This window comes from Thalassophryne amazonica, chromosome 11, assembly GCF_902500255.1.
Source record: "Thalassophryne amazonica chromosome 11, fThaAma1.1, whole genome shotgun sequence".
NCBI classification, from domain to species: Eukaryota; Metazoa; Chordata; class Actinopteri; order Batrachoidiformes; family Batrachoididae; genus Thalassophryne; species Thalassophryne amazonica.
The window spans coordinates 3,011,989-3,033,116 of record NC_047113.1 but is presented as its reverse complement, the minus strand read 5'-3'; the positions used below and the strand labels follow the sequence as shown (position 1 = coordinate 3,033,116).

The window sequence follows — 21,128 nt, the reverse complement described above, 5'->3', positions numbered from 1 at the left end:
ACTACAGGCACTTATGTCCTTTGATCATATTGTATGAAAAACCGAAAAAAGGGGAAATTTCACACTTTTATAGTTATCTTTACAATGAAAGTGTTTTAAGAAATTTGTTCTAGTAGTCTATGATGACTTTTTCACCTTTTTTCAGCATCGTTATATGCAAATATTGCCGTTTTGTGCTTGTCCCACACCCAGACTTGATCTTCAATGATAAAAATGAATGGTAAAAAAACTTAGTTCTAATGTTTTAAAATATCTCTGAATATCAGTAAAATAATCAAAACATAATTGGGGTATTCAATGTCATACAACTGTTGCGATTTTTTAAACAAAATGTAGTTGTCCCACACTATTGCTGTAATTTCCACCACAACACTGTAATGTCCCTTTAAACAGTTTGTATGAAAGATTGTTTGGGTAGTTTCTATGGAGATAAACAGTGACATCAGAGCACATGTATATAGCGCCAAATCACAACAAACAGTTGCCCCAAGGCGCTTTATATTGTAAGGCAATGGTGTGGTGGAAATTACATTTACAAGGCCAATAGTGCCCGTAGTTAAAAAATCACCCAGATACGGGACTGGCCTGCCTGTCCTAGGTCCTAACCGGTCTCCACTTAAGAACCCATGAAAAATGCAATGACAACCCCGTACTGTGGCACACCTTAATTAACAGCAATACCAAAACATCTTAAGTGCTGTGAGAAGGAATGGCAACATTACAAAGTGGTAAAGGCTTTCATTTCTTTAGAATGTGTTGCAGGCCTGAAATGCAGGAATGGATGCAGTATATTAACATGAAATTAATTTGATCACAAAACATTAAGTATGTTGGGTTCAGAGTGTCTGCAGTGAAACAGAACTCAGTGCAAGAAACACTGCATTTTTCTTTAATTTGCATTTTCCATACCATCTCAACATCTTTCTGATTTGGGTTTGTAAAATATTAATCGTGTGATTGCCATACTTGTGCATTCTGTGCATGTTCCATTCGTAATGAATAGCCGTTATGGGGACTGTTCAACCTCACAGATGTGCGTGCTCAGAGTTTTACATGTTCTGATATTCATACTTTAACAGATGATGACCCTCAGTCCGTCAGACCTGTCAGGTCTCACGCATTTGGTGTGAGACTCAACATGGTTTCACGCTCTCATGCTAATGCACAACATTCTCCCGCATTTCACCACTGTGAGCTGCAAGACAAAATTCGTGGGAAAACAGCTCCTGGAGCGTATTCTAACTTGACAGCTCTGGTATATGTGCTCCCTCACAAAAACATTTTGTGCTGCATTTCAATGTGCATGTTTAAAAAGAAAATCCTATTCATCACATTCATTCAGAGGCTGCAGATTCCCACACAAGGCTGCCTTTTCCTCTAAAAACAGATGTCTCAAATCCACACTGGATCTTTGCCTGGACTTGGCCTCAATAGTCCGGTTTAATCACTCTCCCTGATCTGTACCTGCATTTATTAAAACCTCCAGCAACCAAAGTTTTGTTTCAGTGCTGTGGAGCTGATCAGATATGGATGACAGCTTTGCGGCTGCTGTCTTCACCTGTGTTTATTAACTCCTGCTGCCTGCAGACAGACACTCCTATTTGGTTTGTTTAATCCTGCACTGGATTTAATTTGGATTTTAATTAGTCCCTTTTTTAAATTGCCTTGTTTGAGCCACGAGAGTGCTACCCCCTCAAACAATGCAGAGTGATGCAGCAGCTATCTGATCCTTTTAAAGTGGAATGATTTCAAAGCGTGACCATTCATGTTCAATGAGCTGGCAAACTGGGTTTTTTTGCAATGTAGCTGGTTTTGTTATTCAGGACTGGTGACAGACGCAGTCAGACATTTACACTCTCGAGTCCTGTGTGTGTGATCTGTGATGTCAGAGCACGCGTGTGGACATGACAGTCCTCTGAGTCCAACGGTGCAGCTGATCGGCAGGAGACATCAGTGTGATGGCCGATGTTTAACATGAAAATCCAAATAAATGTGAGTGCACAAGGTAGATTAAAAACTGATCACAATATGGCCCCTTTAAAAGGCTGGCACAGCTGATCCGCAGAGAGAGAACATAAATCTCAGGAAGACGATGATAAAGGTGTCTCACTTCCACATGGATGATGCAGCACACTGTAGTCCAGCTGCTTTTAATGTCTCACAACTAGAAAGGCCGCTACAGCATGACTTTGCCTGAACAGATAACATCATCCAGTTTCTGGGGTTGTATTTTTTGGTCACTTAGCCGAGGTTTAACTCAGTTCAAGATAATCAAGAGTAGGAACAACCGTGTCGAAATGAGCACACTGAACAAAATCTCTGAACTAAACGCGTCATAACCAGACAGAGTACAAACCGCCATGTGAAGATCGCGCTGCTCGCTACAGGTTAGTGATCACATGTAGTAAACATCTGTACAAGAAACAGTTTATGGTTCTTATTTCACACAGAACATCACCTGATTCCAGCAAACCGTATTCATCTTTAGAGGGTTAATGCAAAAATGGTACATAACATTGGCTTTTGGATTTTTTTTTTTCCCAGTTCACTAACGTACAGATGACACTTTGATTAGCATACATTTTTATCAGGCCCTACCTTTAACATTAGCAGGGCCTCTGGAGGACACAGCAATGAAATGTGTTTTAACAGGTTTAAATCCTTAAACCACAGATAAGTCAATCAGCAACAGTCCCTCAAAGTTTAAGGAGGGCTGCAGATACAAACCGCCGTTTTAATCCTGGGGAATACAGTCGTCCGAGTTCAGTCAGGGGAGTTTTTAGAGAGTTACGCATCAGAGATTTTCAATAAGCTCAAGCTGTAAGCGTTGGTTCCACTGAGAATGGTGCAGGAACACAGAAGGCGTGCAAACGGAGGCCTAACTCAGCTCCTGCTGCTCCGGAAAGTTGACTGAAGCCTCATGTTCCTCAGCCAGCGCCTCACCGGAAGTACCGCCGCTTCCGCATTTACTCTTCAAAGAATGTTCCAAGAACAGCCAGTACTCCTTCCGGATGGTGTCTTTCTCCTTTGCCAGGAGCTCACAAAGCTTTAAGGGGCACAAAAGAACATTACAGACAATTTCAATACCCAGCTTTAAGGGTGACCGGAAAAAACAAAAAAAGACATCTGATCTGGAAAATACAAAGCCATTAACAATTACAACAGCAAAGTTTTAAAGTGTAACAAAAACAGTGCGCACACACAGACTGATCTGACTATTTGTGTATTTGACTACACAAAAACTAATGAACCAGTTTTCACAAAATGCTTAACAGTTTGCATTTGTTACAGACAAGATATCAGAAACTTGACACTCTCAGACAGAGGACAAGGTCAGGACAGCTTTTTTTTTTTTTTTTTTTTTTCTTTTTTGGAAAGTAACACTGTAGGACAGGTTGTCACTTTTTTAATTTAGTAAGTTCTGTGAAAAGTTTGGTCTTTGGTCTCTTAATTTAGAGTAAAAAAATTAATGATTAATCTCTTCAATGCCAGACCAGAATTATATACCTTATAAATATTATTCAGGATATCAGTAATGGCTTCAGCGTATGGGCAGAAAGATGAGGAATACAGAGCTACGATCATGTGTTTGTGTAGCTCTGCTGGACACGTCGGTCAAACACCTGATGGTTCTTACAGAAGCAACTTGCTTTAATAACTATCATGGATGTATCTCAAATGTGTTTTTATGGGTGTGTAGTGGTGACGTTTTGCACTAAAATGCTACTAATCTTTAAAGAATTGTTAATATATGAAACTTTTCTTTTTTATTCTGCTTAAACGCAGTAAATGCAGCATGCAGGGGACTGAGCTAAGAAACAAACTCGGCTTCAAATCATTAATTGTCACCACTCTCTACCCTCATGTGGTTTCAAATGCCTAAATGTTTTTTATAATAACTGGAGTGCCCAATCCCGTTACCAGCTGCTTTTCCATCAGAACTTGGGTTACCAAGTTCTGATGGTGGAAGGAAATGGGGTTTCCGGACAGACACGGGATCATCATGCATAAAGGAAATAGGCTTTGGTGGAAGTGAACCCACGACCTTCTTCTAACCGCTTGCAACACAGTGAAGCAGCACATAACACTGCTGTCGAAAACTCTCGCTGTGCTTTACACCTCCATTTCACAGAACGCGGTTCCTTCCCGTTTCACCCCCAACAGCAAAACGGGGTGCATTTTGAAGCATCACAGTAACTTCTTGAGTCATCTTTTGTCAATCTTGAACAAACTTGTATATGCAGTAGTTAGATCCATCAATGGCACCAGTATTGAAATCAGGGTGAAATTTTTTGAGCTGTTCAAAAATTTCAGAATAGGGGCATTAGGCCCCATATCCACATCGCATCACTCCCCTCCTCCTGTTCACCTGAGTCTCCCCCCCCACCCCTCAATATTGCTGTAAATGAGAACAGAACACATGCCCCCACTGCAGAAAAACATATCCAGCATTTTTTTTTCCAGAGGTGACAGCTTTTTTTTTTATGCACCTGATCAGAGTGCTGTAAAGTTGAAAACCACTCAACTTTTCAGAGGTACCATGGCGTCACAGAAGCCTAATGACAGGATTATTTTTTACTGATTCATCACTCAAAATATAGAGACAAAGGAAAAAGGAGACTTCAATCTGTGACAGCAGACTGGGCAGACGCTTAGGGCCCTGTCCCACTGGCATTTAGGAGGATTTGCGTATGGACTGCGCACAAAATTGGCCTATATTTGCCAAACATCTGCAATATCCGTGTAACATGCCTGTATGAGTCGGCCGTCATCCGAACACGCCCGTGATCATCCGCAGAGGCACGCATGTCCGCAGCCAGGATTTTTGAGCTGTTCAAAAATCTGGATGCGGATGACATCCGCTTTACATACTCCATACATACTCAATTCATACACAATACATACTCACTCTATGCGCTGTATATCTGCCGTTAACCGCTGATATCCGCAACTGACAGGGATTTGTGGCTTGGCAGCGGACTGGGACAGTGTGTAAAACAGATATATATCGTGCCCATCACGTCCACAAACTAAAATATGTTGTAGCGAATGCATACAAATTGGCCACGAATAAAGCGTTTTTATTACATCTGCTTTGCAGACAATCTGTGAATGCATAACAAACACGTCACGTAAACCCAAAGTACTACGTGGCAGAAAGCGACATACCTGCCAGTCAGTGCCAGTCCGGCTATGTAAATCCACAAAGACGTAGCTGCTGCAATCCAGGACTTTTATTTAACACCAACGAAAGGAAGAGTTGCTGTTTAGCCACAACTCGTGCTGACGTTTTCTGTGACACTCTCAAAAAAAAAAAAAAAAAAAAAAAAATACCGTCTCACACCCCGAGCGGCTTCCCCCCTCCCGCTCCCCAAACTCATGAACAGTTAACCCTCGCATGACAAAATGAACATTAACTCCGTGATCAACTTCCCCAAGTCCAGCAAATGCTCCAGAGGCTGTATTGTTGGTGTACATAGTGATGTCGAAAGGAGCGAGTGCGCTTCTTTTATGACCGCAATGCAGATGCCGTGCACGCGCAACACGTGTGCGATGCATTCATAATACACCCGTAATACTACCGTGATAATCTCAATGTGTCGGATCAGTTTCCTCACTACATGCATTATATAACTGTGATTGTTCATCATATATTCACTATATATTATTAATATATCTGTAATTCATACTGGGACATTTGTCATTTTTGGCCTTTTTTGTTGCGGACGACAATGAACGCCCACAATTTGTGTACTCAATTCATGCGCAATTAATCCTCTCCCCAGTGGATCAGGGCCCTTAGTTCTGGTTGTGGGTGAGTACATTTTGTCACAAAACATTATAATCCTCTTTAGCTGTTTATTGTTGTCATGCAATCAACTGTCACCAGGATCATCTGAGGACGACTTCCTGGGTCAACAGAAGATACGTGTTGGTTTACGTGTTGGCATCAGAATTTTGGCTCTCTGTTAGGACTGTTTACACAGAGACTGCTACCTGCTGCTTTGGACTTGAATTAACAGTCTTTTTCAAGACTTTTTTACTTTTTTACCTTTTTACTTTTTTTTTTAACTTTTTTACTGTGCTCCAACGCCTAAGGAAGACCTCTAACGGTCGAAACATCGTGACGGAGCACTTTTATCAGCTAACTTTCATCAGCGTTGGCAAGCTAACTAGCTTGCTAACGCTTTCGTTTTTATTTTTTTAATTTTCTTTTCTTTTTTTTTTTCTTTTAGCACTGTTGTCGTGCGTTATCTGTGCTGCTCCACAGCGTGTTTAGTTGATTTTTATTTTATTTTAGCACCGTTGTCGTGCGTTCGCTGTTGTCGTGCGTTGCCTGTGCTGCTTCATGGCCTGTTTGGTGCCTTGATTGGGGCACTCCTTCTGCTGAATCACCTCTAAATTATTTACACATTATTCACTTTGTGTGTTTTTAGGAATCCGCTAGGTTGCGTAGCTACTAGCTCTTAGCCGATTTAGCATGGCGGCTTCTCCTGTCTCTCCCGCACTTTTCTGCTCTGGGTGTGAAATGTTTAGTTATTCCTCGGCCTCCTTTAGCAGTAACGGTACTTGTAATAAGTGCAGCTTATTCGTAGCTTTGGAGGCCAGGCTGGGCGAATTGGAGACTCGGCTCCGCACCGTGGAAAATTCTACAGCTAGCCAGGCCCCTGTAGTCGGTGCGGACCAAGGTAGCTTAGCCGCCGTTGGTTCCCCCCTGGCAGATCCCGGGCAGTCGGGAAAGCAGGCTGACTGGGTGACTGTGAGGAGGAAGCGTAGCCCTAAACAGAAGCCCCGTGTACACCGTCAACCCGTTCACATCTCTAACCGTTTTTCCCCACTCGACGATACACTCGCCGAGGATCAAACTCTGGTTATTGGCGACTCTGTTTTGAGAAATGTGAAGTTAGCGACACCAGCAACCATTGTCAATTGTCTTCCGGGGGCCAGAGCAGGCGACATTGAAGGACATTTGAAATTGCTGGCTAAGGCTAAGCGTAAATTTGGTAAGATTGTAATTCACGTCGGCAGTAATGACACTCGGTTACGCCAATCGGAGGTCACTAAAATTAACATTGAATCGGTGTGTAACTTTGCAAAAACAATGTCGGACTCTGTTGTTTTCTCTGGGCCCCTCCCCAATCAGACCGGGAGTGACATGTTTAGCCGCATGTTCTCCTTGAATTGCTGGCTGTCTGAGTGGTGTCCAAAAAATGAGGTGGGCTTCATTGATAATTGGCAAAGCTTCTGGGGAAAACCTGGTCTTGTTAGGAGAGACGGCATCCATCCCACTTTAGATGGAGCAGCTCTCATTTCTAGAAATCTGGCCAATTTTCTTGGATCCTCCAAACTGTGACTGTCCAGCGTTGGGACCAGGAGGCAGAGCTGTGGTCTTATACACCTCTCTGCAGCTTCTCTCCCCCTGCCATCCCCTCGTTGCCCCATCCCCGTAGAGACGGTGCCTGCTCCCAGACCACCAATAACCAGCAAAAATCTATTTAAGCATAAAAATTCAAAAAGAAAAAATAATATAGCACCTTCAACTGCACCACAGACTAAAACAGTTAAATGTGGTCTATTAAACATTAGGTCTCTCTCTTCTAAGTCCCTGTTAGTAAATTATATAATAATTGATCAACATATTGATTTATTCTGCCTTACAGAAACCTGGTTACAGCAGGATGAATATGTTAGTTTAAATGAGTCAACACCCCCGAGTCACACTAACTGTCAGAATGCTCGTAGCACGGGCCGGGGCGGAGGATTAGCAGCAATCTTCCATTCCAGCTTATTAATTAATCAAAAACCTAGACAGAGCTTTAATTCATTTGAAAGCTTGTCTCTTAGTCTTGTCCATCCAAATTGGAAGTCCCAAAAACCAGTTTTATTTGTTATTATCTATCGTCCACCTGGTCGTTACTGTGAGTTTCTCTGTGAATTTTCAGACCTTTTGTCTGACTTAGTGCTTAGCTCAGATAAGATAATTATAGTGGGCGATTTTAACATCCACACAGATGCTGAGAATGACAGCCTCAACACTGCATTTAATCTATTATTAGACTCTATCGGCTTTGCTCAAAAAGTAAATGAGTCCACCCACCACTTTAATCATATCTTAGATCTTGTTCTGACTTATGGTATGGAAATAGAAGACTTAACAGTATTCCCTGAAAACTCCCTTCTGTCTGATCATTTTTTAATAACATTTACATTTACCCTGATGGACTACCCTGCAGTGGGGAATAAGTTTCATTACACTAGAAGTCTTTCAGAAAGCGCTGTAACTAGGTTTAAGGATATGATTCCTTCGTTATGTTCTCTAATGTCATATACCAACACAGAGCAGAGTAGCTACCTAAACTCTGTAAGGGAGTTAGAGTATCTCGTCAATAGTTTTACATCCTCTTTGAAGACAACTTTGGATGCTGTAGCTCCTCTGAAAAAGAGAGCTTTAAATCAGAAGTGTCTGACTCCGTGGTATAACTCACAAACTCGTAGCTTAAAGCAGATAACCCGTAAGTTGGAGAGGAAATGGCGTCTCACTAATTTAGAAGATCTTCACTTAGCCTGGAAAAAGAGTCTGTTGCTCTATAAAAAAGCCCTCCGTAAAGCTAGGACATCTTTCTACTCATCACTAATTGAAGAAAATAAGAATAACCTCAGGTTTCTTTTCAGCACTGTAGCCAGGCTGACAAAGAGTCAGAGCTCTATTGAGCTGAGTATTCCATTAACTTTAACTAGTAATGACTTCATGACTTTCTTTGCTAACAAAATTTTGACTATTAGAGAAAAAATTACTCATAACCATCCCAAAGATGTATTGTTATCTTTGGCTGCTTTCAGTGATGCCGGTATTTGGTTAGACTCTTTCTCTCCGATTGTTCTGTCTGAGTTATTTTCATTAGTTACTTCATCCAAACCATCAACATGTTTATTAGACCCCATTCCTGCCAGGCTGCTCAAGGAAGTCCTACCATTATTTAATGCTTCAATCTTAAATATGATCAATCTATCTTTATTAGTTGGCTATGTACCACAGGCCTTTAAGGTGGCAGTAATTAAACCATTACTTAAAAAGCCATCACTTGACCCAGCTATCTTAGCTAATTATAGGCCAAACTCCAACCTTCCTTTTCTCTCAAAGATTCTTGAGAGGGTAGTTGTAAAACAGCTAACTGATCACCTGCAGAGGAATGGTCTATTTGAAGAGTTTCAGTCAGGTTTTAGAATTCATCATAGTACAGAAACAGCATTAGTGAAGGTTACAAATGATCTTCTTATGGCTTCGGACAGTGGACTTATCTCTGTGCTTGTTCTGTTGGACCTCAGTGCTGCTTTTGATACTGTTGACCATAAAATTTTATTACAGAGATTAGAGCATGTCATAGGTATTAAAGGCACTGCGCTGCGGTGGTTTGAATCATATTTGTCTAATAGATTACAATTTGTTCATGTAAATGGGGAATCTTCTTCACAGACTAAAGTTAATTATGGAGTTCCACAAGGTTCTGTGCTAGGACCAATTTTATTCACTTTATACATGCTTCCCTTAGGCAGTATTATTAGACGGTATTGCTTAAATTTTCATTGTTACGCAGATGATACCCAGTTTTATCTATCCATGAAGCCAGAGGATACACACCAATTAGCTAAACTGCAGGATTGTCTTACAGACATAAAGACATGGATGACCTCTAATTTCCTGCTTTTAAACTCAGATAAAACTGAAGTTATTGTACTTGGCCCCACAAATCTTAGAAGCATGGTGTCTAACCAGATCCTTACTCTGGATGGCATTACCCTGACCTCTAGTAATACTGTGAGAAATCTTGGAGTCATTTTTGATCAGGATATGTCATTCAAAGCGCATATTAAACAAATATGTAGGACTGCCTTTTTGCATTTACCCAATATCTCTAAAATCAGAAAGGTCTTGTCTCAGAGTGATGCTGAAAAACTAATTCATGCATTTATTTCCTCTAGGCTGGACTATTGTAATTCATTATTATCAGGTTGTCCTAAAAGTTCCCTAAAAAGCCTTCAGTTGGTTCAGAATGCTGCAGCTAGAGTACTGACGGGGACTAGCAGGAGAGAGCATATCTCACCCGTGTTGGCCTCTCTTCATTGGCTTCCTGTTAATTCTAGAATAGAATTTAAAATTCTTCTTCTTACTTATAAGGTTTTGAATAATCAGGTCCCATCTTATCTTAGGGACCTCGTAGTACCATATTACCCCATTAGAGCGCTTCGCTCTCAGACTGCGGGCTTACTTGTAGTTCCTAGGGTTTGTAAGAGTAGAATGGGAGGCAGAGCCTTCAGCTTTCAGGCTCCTCTCCTGTGGAACCAGCTCCCAATTCAGATCAGGGAGACAGATACCCTCTCTACTTTTAAGATTAGGCTTAAAACTTTCCTTTTCGCTAAGGCTTATAGTTAGGGCTGGATCGGGTGACCCTGGACCATCCCTTGGTTATGCTGCTTTAGATGTAGATTGTGGGGGAGTTCCCATGATGCACTGTTTCTTTCTCTTTTTGCTCCGTATGCATCACTCTGCATTTAATCATTAGTGATCGATCTCTGCCCCCCTTCACGGCATGTCTTTTTCCTGGTTTTTTCCCTCAGCCCCAACCAGTCTCAGCAGAAGACTGCCCCTCCCTGAGCCTGGTTCTGCTGGAGGTTTCTTCCTGTTAAAAGGCAGTTTTTCCTTCCCACTGTTGCCAAGTGCTTGCTCATAGGGGGTCGTTTTGACCGTTGGGGTTTTTCATAATTATTGTATGGCCTTGCCTTACAATATGGAGCGCCTTGGGGCAACTGTTTGCTGTGATTTGGCGCTATATAAGAAAAAAGTTGATTGAGTTGATTGATCATCATCCCCCCCCACACACACACTCTCACTAAAACCTCTGAGAAGAACATGTTTGTGGGCGCTTACGCCGTGCTTTTCTGCCAAAGGAAAGGGGGGGAAAAATAAATCAATCAAATACAGAAAGAAAGTCCTTGACACAGGGTCTCAGTGTCAAACTTTAAACCAGAAACAGTCCTGATCAAAATTTGCAACTATTTCAGAAGTTGCACTTACATTTAGAGCCTTTTGCAAAGTTTCCTTTTGCTGTTCTTCTTCCAGATTTTCACTGTTGCTCTCCAAGGCATCCTCGTAGCAATCAAACAGAAAGGCTAAAAGATATGGCGAACAGTGCGTCTCCTTCAGCGCCAGGATCTGTTCCAGCAGACCTGGATGAGATGACAAACCTCGATCTTGCAGTATCCTGATGGTTGGGATGGAGACATCAAAAAAGGAGGACACTATCAGTGAGTTTGTCCATCTTTAACAAATTATTCCATTGGTGGTGTTTTTTTATTTGTTTTTGTTAGTATGCCCAAAGCAGATAGCCACCCTAGTGAGTCTGGTCTGCTTGACATTTCTTCCTGTAATCAAATAATACCCAAGGGCATTTTCCCTGACCAATGTTGCCAACATGCTTGCTCAAAGTGTAAGTAAGGTTAGACGTTATACTCTTATGAAGCTCCTTGGGGCGGCTTATGTTGTGATTTGGTGCTGTATAAATAAATTGAATTGGTATCTACACCTGTGTGGATAGTGACTACTGCTGCACAATATATCATTTGAGCATTGTCATTGCAATTGTGCACTAAATGTCAATATGAAATAAGACTAATTAAATCAAACACACTGTCCTACAACCATTAATTTAAAAACAACTTGCAGAGGTCTCATTACGTATGACTAATCTACAGAACCCTCAGTAATAATAAACTACAACTTAACGTCTCTTGCACAGGGAGGTTTTCAGATAGTTTTTCTTTTGTTGGCTTGTTTTTTGCAAGTAGCCTAAGTCACATGGATGTTCTGAATATAAGTTAACCACAAGGTGTCAAACCTCTGGTGCTTGTCAGCATTAAATTCCTGTAGTTTTTGATAACACAATACGATATCACAATAGGAACTACATATTAGCTTTATTATCAATTAGTGCACTTTTTTCATCAATTAACTGGTTAGCTATTTGGTTCATAAAATCTTAAAAGATGGCGAAAAATGGCTAAAGATGACAACCTCAAATATTGTTTTGTGCACAGCCCAAAGATATTCAGTTTGCTGTCAGAGGGGAGCAAACCAACCACACAATATTCACATTTAAGAGGCTGAAATCAGATACGTATACAGGTGTTGGTCATATAATTAGAATATCACGAAAAAGTTAATTTATTTCAGTAATTCCATTCATAAAGTTGTATATTATGTTCATTCATTACACACCGACTGATATATTTCAAATGTTTATTTCTTTTCATTTTGATGATAATGAAAATCCCAAATTCATTATCCTGAATTTGAGATTTGAATCAGTATCCTCGCTCCTCGTCAGGCTCAGGCTAGCAGACATGACCACTGTACTGCACTCCCGACGCCTCCGCTGGTACGACCATATCATGTGTGCCGATTTGGCCTTCAACACCATCACAAGTATGGCTATGCTTGGTCCAAGAGGATGAGGAAAACCCAAGAAGACCTGGTCTGACTGTGTCAAGTCGACATGAATGTCAGCAAACTGGCCAGCACTGACCCGCTGGACCGAGTTGCTTGAAGGGCCTCTGTACGAGGAGCTAGTCACCTGCTGCCTGCCCTGACCCCAGGGACTTGTTCTCCTCCGACAACCAGAAGTTGGGGCGGGCATCCGCAGCAGTAAATAATCCCAGGATATGATGATGATATCTCAGAAAATTAGAATATTACTTCGGACCAACACAAAAAAAGGATTTCTAGAAATGTTGGCCAACTGAAAAGTATGAACATGAAAAGTATGAGCATGTGCAGCACTCAATACGTTGTTGGGGCTCCTTTTGCCTGAATTACTGCAGCAATGCGGCGTGGCATGGAGTCGATCAGTCTGTGGCACTGCTCAGGTGGTGTGAGAGCCCAGGTTGCTCTGATGGTGGCCTTCAGCTCTTCTGCATTGTTGGGTCTGGTGTGTGGCATCTTCCTCGTCATAATACCCCACAGATGTTCTATGGGGTTAAAGGTCAGGCGAGTTTGCTGGCCAACTAAGAACAGGGACACCATGGTCCTTAAACCAGGTACTGGTAGCTTTGGCGCTGTGTGCAGGTGCCAAGTCCTGTTGGAAAATCAAATCTGCATCTTCATAAAGTTGGTAAGCAGCAGGAAGCATGAAGTGCTCTACAACTTCCTGGTAGATGGTTGCGTTGACCTTGGACCTCAGAAAACACAGTGGACAAACACCAGCAGATGACATGGCACCTAAACCATCACTGACTGGAAACTTTACACTGGACCTCAAGCAACGTGGATTCTTTGCCTCTCCTCTCTTCCTCCAGACGCTGGGACCTTGATTTCCAAAGGAAATGCAAAATGTACTTTCGTCAGAGAACATAACTTTGGAGCACTCAGCAGCAGTCCAGAGTCCTTTTTGTCTTTAGCCCAGACAAGATGTCAAGTCAGCAGTCTTCACCATGATTGTATAGCCCACAGAACTAGACTGAGAGACCAGTTAAAGGCCTCTGCAGGTGTTTGGAGTTAATTAGGTGATTAGAGTCTGACACCAGGTGCCTTCAATATTCAACTTTTTCGCAATATTTTAAGATACTGAATTTGGGGTTTTCATTAGTTGTCAGTTATAATCATCAAAATTAAAAGAAATAAACACTTGAAATGTATGTCTGTGTGGAATGAATATATATACGTTATATAAATTTCACTTTTTGAATGGAATTACTGAAATAAATCAACTTTTAAATGCTATTCTAATTATATGACCAGCACCTGTATATCTGATTTCAGCCTCTTAAATGTGAATATTGTGTGGTTGATATATATATATATATATATATATATATATATATATATATATATATATATATATATATATATATATATATATATATATATATATATATATATATATATATATATATATATATATGTATATATATATATATATGTATATATATGTGTGTGTAAAGAAAGTAAGCAAGCTGAAAATAAGCAATTAACAAAACAATTTAATAGCTGATCATTAATAACACTAGTCAAAAAAAAAAATCCTTTGCATGGACTGAGAACTGATTTAGGGTAATTTTGGGGTGCTGAATCTGAATCTGAGCTCAGATTTCCTCTATCACATCACATTTTTTGCAATCTGCATGAACTGTATTGATGGGTTACGCAAGAGTTGCTCATTCACTCATGAGTTTAACACCACTAATTACACACAAAAGCAGCTTCAAAAGCATAATTTTTAAACCATGTTTTGCTTAAATGCTTAATACAAGAAATAGGTTTTCATATCTCAAAAATGTGATGTGATTGGCAAAAACGCACACCAGATTTGGATTCAGCGACCCCAAACTATCCAAAAGCCATTGAAAAACTGCATGCAAGAAATATTGTATTGACCAATGTAATTGATTAATCCTTACACCTCTATATCACTGTCAGTTTTGTTCCAATATCGTGCAGCTCTGGTCATGGCACAGAAATAGACAAGATTCTGCTTCAGTTCTTTCAAGTAAATTCAAACATCACATTTACAGTGTAACATTATGACTATAAGCCAGGGCTGTGAAATGAAAATTGTGAAATCCGAGGAAAATTTGCAGGGGGTCTGGGGGGGGGTCCACAGAGTCCAGGAGCCGGGTTCTAGGGCCCTGTGGGGCCCCAGAATTAAATTTTTATCTAATGATACTTTTTCAGCATCTCCTGGAAGAACAAATCTCAAAATTAGTGGATATTTAAATGATCCTATATTCAACCTTTTATTTGACCTGTCAGTGATGATGTTGAAATAACAGAATATGACATGGAAGTTGGACCTGGAATGATTTTCCTTTTAACTGTAAACCGAATTATGCATTAACTCAGAACAATTAGTCTACATGAAATTTATGAAGACTGAAAAGACTGTTACAGCATTTCAAAAACCACAGCTAAAGCTTGTAGAATATTTGGAAAATCATGGTAAAATATCAATAACATATCTTATAGTAAAAAGTCAGTTATATTCTTGTGTAAATTCATGCAGCCTAAATCCATTCAAAGCCACAATGTCTTTTTTTACAATGAAAGAAAGTCTAGATTAGTGAAAAAAGTCACATAATCTTGTCTAAAATCCTGTTTGAACAGCAAATTGTTTATTTTCCAGGGAGATAAAAATTCTTACCGTGTTTTCCTGAGAGGGCACAGTTCACTTTTCCCGTTTCTTTTCTTTCAGGTGTGTTGATGAAGCCAGCAACAATTCCACGGATTCTTGTCCTTATCAGACTTTTTCAAACTGTCTTTCTCGCCATCTTCTCTCTGTGCAACGTCAGTCCATGACACAGACGTGCTGCACAAATCTTCTTTTAAAAACCTGAAAACTCTAAAAGTTTGGGATGTCCACATGCTACGTTTAGCTTAAGTGCCGCACAGGAGCCACAAAGCGTCGCCGCAGCAACCAACCAGTCCTGCTTTACGACAACTGTCGTAACAGCTACACTTTGAGTGGCATTTTTCCTCCACGAAACTCCGCGGATCCGAGGAAACTGATTTGTATCTGTAACACCCAGATCAGTATCCGCGGACTTATAAAACGTACACGATGTCGTAAAAAAGAGAACGCTTTGCGATAAGCATTTTAAAAACTCAGTGATGTTCACGATTAAAGAGTACATCACTAACACCCCCCCAATGATGAAATCCGCGGAATCCTGCGGAGTTTTCACAGCCCTGATAAGCAGATTCTGCTCCAAAAACACCACCACTTCTGTTTTTCTGCATCTTACCCTTTCAAATAGTTCCACACACTTTCATTGTGAGGAGCCTTTTTGATCTGCTGCAAACAATACCTTTCAGAAAGAGAGAAAGACATCAGGCAACAATAATAACATAAATAACAGGTTTTACATCAGTCAGCTATAATTCACAAAAGAAAACAGTGTTTGTTGAAGTTTAATAAAAAAAAATATATATATTTTAAAGGGGTCCATTGTGCAAATCCAGAAAATGAAACTAGATTTAAAATTGTATGATCTGCAAAGAACAAAAAAAATAACTTCAATAAAACAATACTGAAATTAACTATGCAAACATAAAAATTATGCTGTAAAAAACACTTGTAAGGAATAAGAGAAAAAGGATAATGCAGTTGTACTGCTTCAGTTCTGAAAGTCACATATGCAGGTATTTTGTAAACTAGTGTGTCAATTACAAAATAATGTCACAACAGGAAGTACACACAGATCTCGTCAAAGTTTGTCAAGACCGTTTCCTTCCTCAGTGGGACTGCACCAACTTACAACAACCAAAAGTAACTATGACTTTCCTCTACGTATGTTGAACTGAACTATGTTCAAGTAACGTACAAAAGCTCTTGTTTCTGCACAACATGCCTCAGTACTATATGTTTTTGATACTACACACCACATTTTGTGGTTTTCCTTTTGACCAAAGGTCTAATTGTAGTTTCAGCTGCAGTTTCTAGTCCCTCACCGGAAGCAAGGTCCACTGCACTGCTGACTGACTACAAATGAATCTCTACACTGTTGGGAGAGCACATAGCACTGGTTACCACTGCAGTATTTTGGCTGTTTCCTTGTTGTAAGTGCAGTGATATCTGGATTAAACTGACAGAAAACTCATGGGTTGATCCAACACTGAAATATATCACAAGCCATATTGTAATACAATTGGACGGTGACACAGCATGAACTGGAAGGCACTGAAAGGTCATGTCAGCCAATGCTGCACATCGCTAAATCCTTCACATCACAGAAATATCATGGGTGCTGGATAACAACCACCTGGACAGACAACCAAGACATACCCATTTCTTAAAAGTAGTAATCTATCTGCTGCAGCCAGGTAAAGTGTGGGAGTCCCCTTGGCCTTTTACAGTTGCTGGGGGCTGCCAATATTGAGGTGGACAGAAGAATTTTGTTCTGAGGAAGCTGCACTGCAAAGGTAATGCAGAAAAACAAACAAAAACAAAACAAAGTATGCTATCCGTATGATTATTCCTAGTGGTAACGGTATGAACAGCATCAAAGGAAATGCTAAAGTGTTCAGCAAAATATCTGAGATACACGCACACAGTGCAAGTAAAATAAGTATTGAATACGTCACCATTTTTCTCAATAAATACTTTTCTAAAGGTGGTATTGATATGAAATTTCACCAGATTTCGATAACAACCCAAGTAATCCATAAATACAAAGAAATCAAACCATAGATGTCCATATATTATGTGTAATAATGTGAAAAGACAGGAGATAATTAGAAAGCAATCCTGCCCCTTGTCAGTGCAAATTAATATCAGGTAGTTCAATCCCAAATGATGGCCTATAAAAATGTGCACCATTATGAAGGTGTCACACAAGAAACATCTCATGATGGGTAAAAGCAAAGAGCTCTTCTCAAGATCTTCACAATCTTATTGTTGCAATACATAGTGACGGTACTGGTTACAGAAGGACTTTTAAACTTATAATCCAAAAGTTTAAAAACATCATTTTACCATAAATTTGCCATGAATAGGTGTTCCAAACAAAAATATTTACATTGACAGTGTGTTATTTTTGTGATTCTTTAAACTTGATTTAGTTCCCCCCACTGTGATCAACAGTTTCAGCTCCTTCAGTGTATTATTCCAGCAGAAGGGAGCTGCATAGTTAAAAGCTCCCCCAAGTTCACTTCTGACTCTGGGCACTAACATTTGAACACTACAACCCCTGGCAATAATTATGGAATCACCGGCCTCGGAGGATGTTCATTCAGTTGTTTAATTTTGTAGAAAAAAGCAGATCACAGACATGACACAAAACTAAAGTCATTTCAAATGGCAACTTTCTGGCTTTAAGAAACACTATAAGAAATCAGGAAAAAAAAAAATTGTGGCAGTCAGTAACGGTTACTTTTTTAGACCAAGCAGAGGGAAAAAAATATGGACTCACTCAATTCTGAGGAAAAAATTATGGAATCACCCTGTAAATTTTCATCCCCAAAACTTAACACCTGCATCAAATCAGATCTGCTCAAATCAGATCTGCTCGTTAGTCTGCATCTAAAAAGGAGTGATCACACCTTGGAGAGCTGTTGCACCAAGTGGACTGACATGAATCATGGCTCCAGCACAAGAAATGTCAATTGAAACAAAGGAGAGGATTATCAAACTCTTAAAAGAGGGTAAATCATCACGCAATGTTGCAAAAGATGTTGGTTGTTCACAGTCAGCTGTGTCTAAACTCTGGACCAAATACAAACAACATGGGGAAGGTTGTTAAAGGCAAACATACTGGTAGACCAAGGAAGACATCAAACATCAAGACAGAAAACTTAAAGCAATATGTTTGAAAAATCGAAAATGCACAACAAAACAAATGAACGAATTGGAGGAAACTGGAGTCAGCGTCTGTGACCGAACTGTAAGAAACCACCTAAAGGAAATGGGATTTACATACAGAAAAGCTAAACGAAAGCCATCATTAACACATAAACAGAAAAATCAAGGTTACAATGGGCTAAGGAAAAGCAATCGTGGACTGTGGATGACTGGATGAAAGTCATATTCAGTGAAGAATCTCGAATCTGCATTGGGCAAGGTGATGATGCTGGAACTTTTGTTTGGTGCCGTTCCAATGAGATTTATAAAGATGACTGCCTGAAGAGAACATGTAAATTTCCACAGTCATTGATGATATGGGGCTGCATGTCAGGTAAAGGCACTGGGGAGATGGCTGTCATTACATCATCAATAAATGCACAAGTTATGTTGATATTTTGGACACTTTTCTTATCCCATCAATTGAAAGGATGTTTGGGGATGATGAAATCATTTTTCAAGATGATAATGCATCTTGCCATAGAGCAAAAACTGTGAAAACATTCCTTGCAAAAAGACACATAGGGTCAGTGTCATCGCCTGCAAATAGTCCGGATCTTAATCCAATTGAAAATCTTTGGTGGAAGTTGAAGAAAATGGTCCATGACAAGGCTCCAACCTGCAAAGCTGATCTGGCAACAGCAATCAGAGAAAGTTGGAGCCAGATTGATGAAGAGTACTGTTTGTCATTCATTAAGTCCATGCCTCAGAGACTGCAAGCTGTTATAAAAGCCAGAGGTGGTGCAACAAAATACTAGTGATGTGTTGGAGCGTTCTTTTGTTTTTCACGATTCCATAATTTTTTCCTCAGAATTGAGTGATTCCATATTTTTTTCCCTCTGCTTGGTCTAAAAAAGTAACTGTTAACTGCCACAATTTTTTTTCCTGATTTTTTTATAGTGTTTCTTAAAGCCAGAAAGATGCCATTTGAAATGACTTTAGTTTTGTGTCATGTCTGTGATCTGCTTTTTTTCTACAAAATTAAACAACTGAATGAACATCCTCCGAGGCCGGTGATTCCATAATTTTTGCCAGGGGTTGTATTGCAGCAATGCAGACCATGAGGATTTAATTTCCTACACGTCTGTACACAGATCTGAAGGAATCAGTCCAACAAAAGGTTTATGGGTAGTGGTAGCATACAAAGTGATGTACATGATTTCCAAGACCAGTAATGAAACATAGTGCACAATAGTACACAGTATCCAACTTCTTTAGGCACTGATCACATGCATTCAGGAGAAATAGGTCACATAATACAAAAAGGTAGAAATGTTTCAGAGATCAAGTCCTTACCACCAGAGAAAAACCAGATTTGTTTCTAAAGAAGATACCCTATTTAAATTTCATCTTTAAGACGTGTCTCGAATGTGACACAGCAACAAAAACCATCAACAAGTTCACTGCCTTCCTGATAATATGCATACTGTGTGAAGCAGGAAGTAATGTACTCAGAAATGATCAGTTCTTATGGAGCTTGAGGCTTTGCTGTGTGTTTTGAGGACACACTGTGTGTTACGGGTGTGTCCTCATGAAGTGTGGTAGTTTCGCATGATGGAGACTGAAAAACAAACCGTAATAATTACCTGTCCTGATATGGTAAGCCAAGTTCATAATTTCAGTGCCCTTACCCATTACAATGCTTGCATGATAGAGGCTTTTTGTGGTCAAGATTTACAGTTTCTTTTTGCCGTTTGGCTCAACAGACAAGCTGCTCCACTGCTACTCACTGTAACGAGGAAATGGGAGCACCATTCTTAACTGACAGCAAAATGATTGGTTACATATACTGCAGCTCTATGATGCCAGTGGCTTCGTACACGGTCAGCAAATTCATTTTGAATTTCGGCATTTGCTCGAGAATTGCCATAGCTGATGTTTCTGTCGCTTGGCTCTATGCAGGAGGGAAGTTTTGACATTCATTCATAGTAACAGGTGATCATGAGTGACAAGCTAAAAAAGGTTTTCCCCACAAAACAAACCATACACTTTCAAAGAAACACTTACTGCACTTCTCTCTGTAGTATGTCTGGATCTGAGAAGCCTGTTGTGTGAGAAATGACAAAATGTCTCTGGTTCCAAGCAGAGTTATTCCTCACATCTTCTTCTAAGAGATTCTCCACAAACTCCAGCTCATTGTCCCACAGTTTGAACTCCTACAGATTAAATAATAAATGCTGTCAGATGCTCGTTTATGCATTTAGTACAGGCTGACAGTGGTGTCTTCGAGATGCACGAGACCAATGAGTGAAACACCACATTACTATTTTAAAAGAAATGACTCACTGTCGGTAATGAGAAGGATCTTAATTTGCTGTTTCAATCGAGGTACCTACCTGGATGACCCACTGCCTGTGCTGCCAGGCATGGTAGTTCTTTGCATCTTGGCTGAGAATGTTAGCAATGAACATCAGTTCCTCTGAGGCGTCTTTCAGCCACTCCACCACCATACGCCTATGATGCCTGTAGGGAAAGACGACATGCAATTACAACTACTCCCCTCAAAAAAACACGAGAGACGCGAGCCTAGATTTGATATGCTTTATGTATGAAAATCCTTTTTTGTTCCACTCCCAATGAAGCTGTGACAGGTGGTGCAACAGACAAAAGTTGCATGATACCCAGTCTCTCCAATCAGAGCCGCAGAAGCCTACAATGCCTTCAGAGACACTCGTCTCCTTGCACCTGTCACTGCATACTCTAGGCAGATTTACCACATAGTACCATACTGTTTGTGTTTCT

General features: G+C 40.2%; 1 protein-coding gene across 1 annotated transcript in view; it reads right to left on the bottom strand.

Annotated features, from left to right (window-relative positions):
- Positions 1-770: 770 nt before the first annotated feature.
- fnta (farnesyltransferase, CAAX box, alpha) overlaps positions 771-21,128 on the bottom strand; it is a 59,299-nt gene continuing 38,941 nt past the window's right edge. Inside the window, exons 5-9 of the mRNA XM_034181669.1 lie at positions 20,723-20,849; positions 20,394-20,542; positions 15,793-15,855; positions 11,075-11,261; positions 771-3,046 (exon numbers count right to left, since the gene is read on the bottom strand). Of these exons, the coding sequence (XP_034037560.1) occupies positions 2,879-3,046; positions 11,075-11,261; positions 15,793-15,855; positions 20,394-20,542; positions 20,723-20,849 (694 nt within the window). The 3' untranslated portion in view covers positions 771-2,878. The remainder of the gene's footprint in view (positions 3,047-11,074; positions 11,262-15,792; positions 15,856-20,393; positions 20,543-20,722; positions 20,850-21,128) is intronic.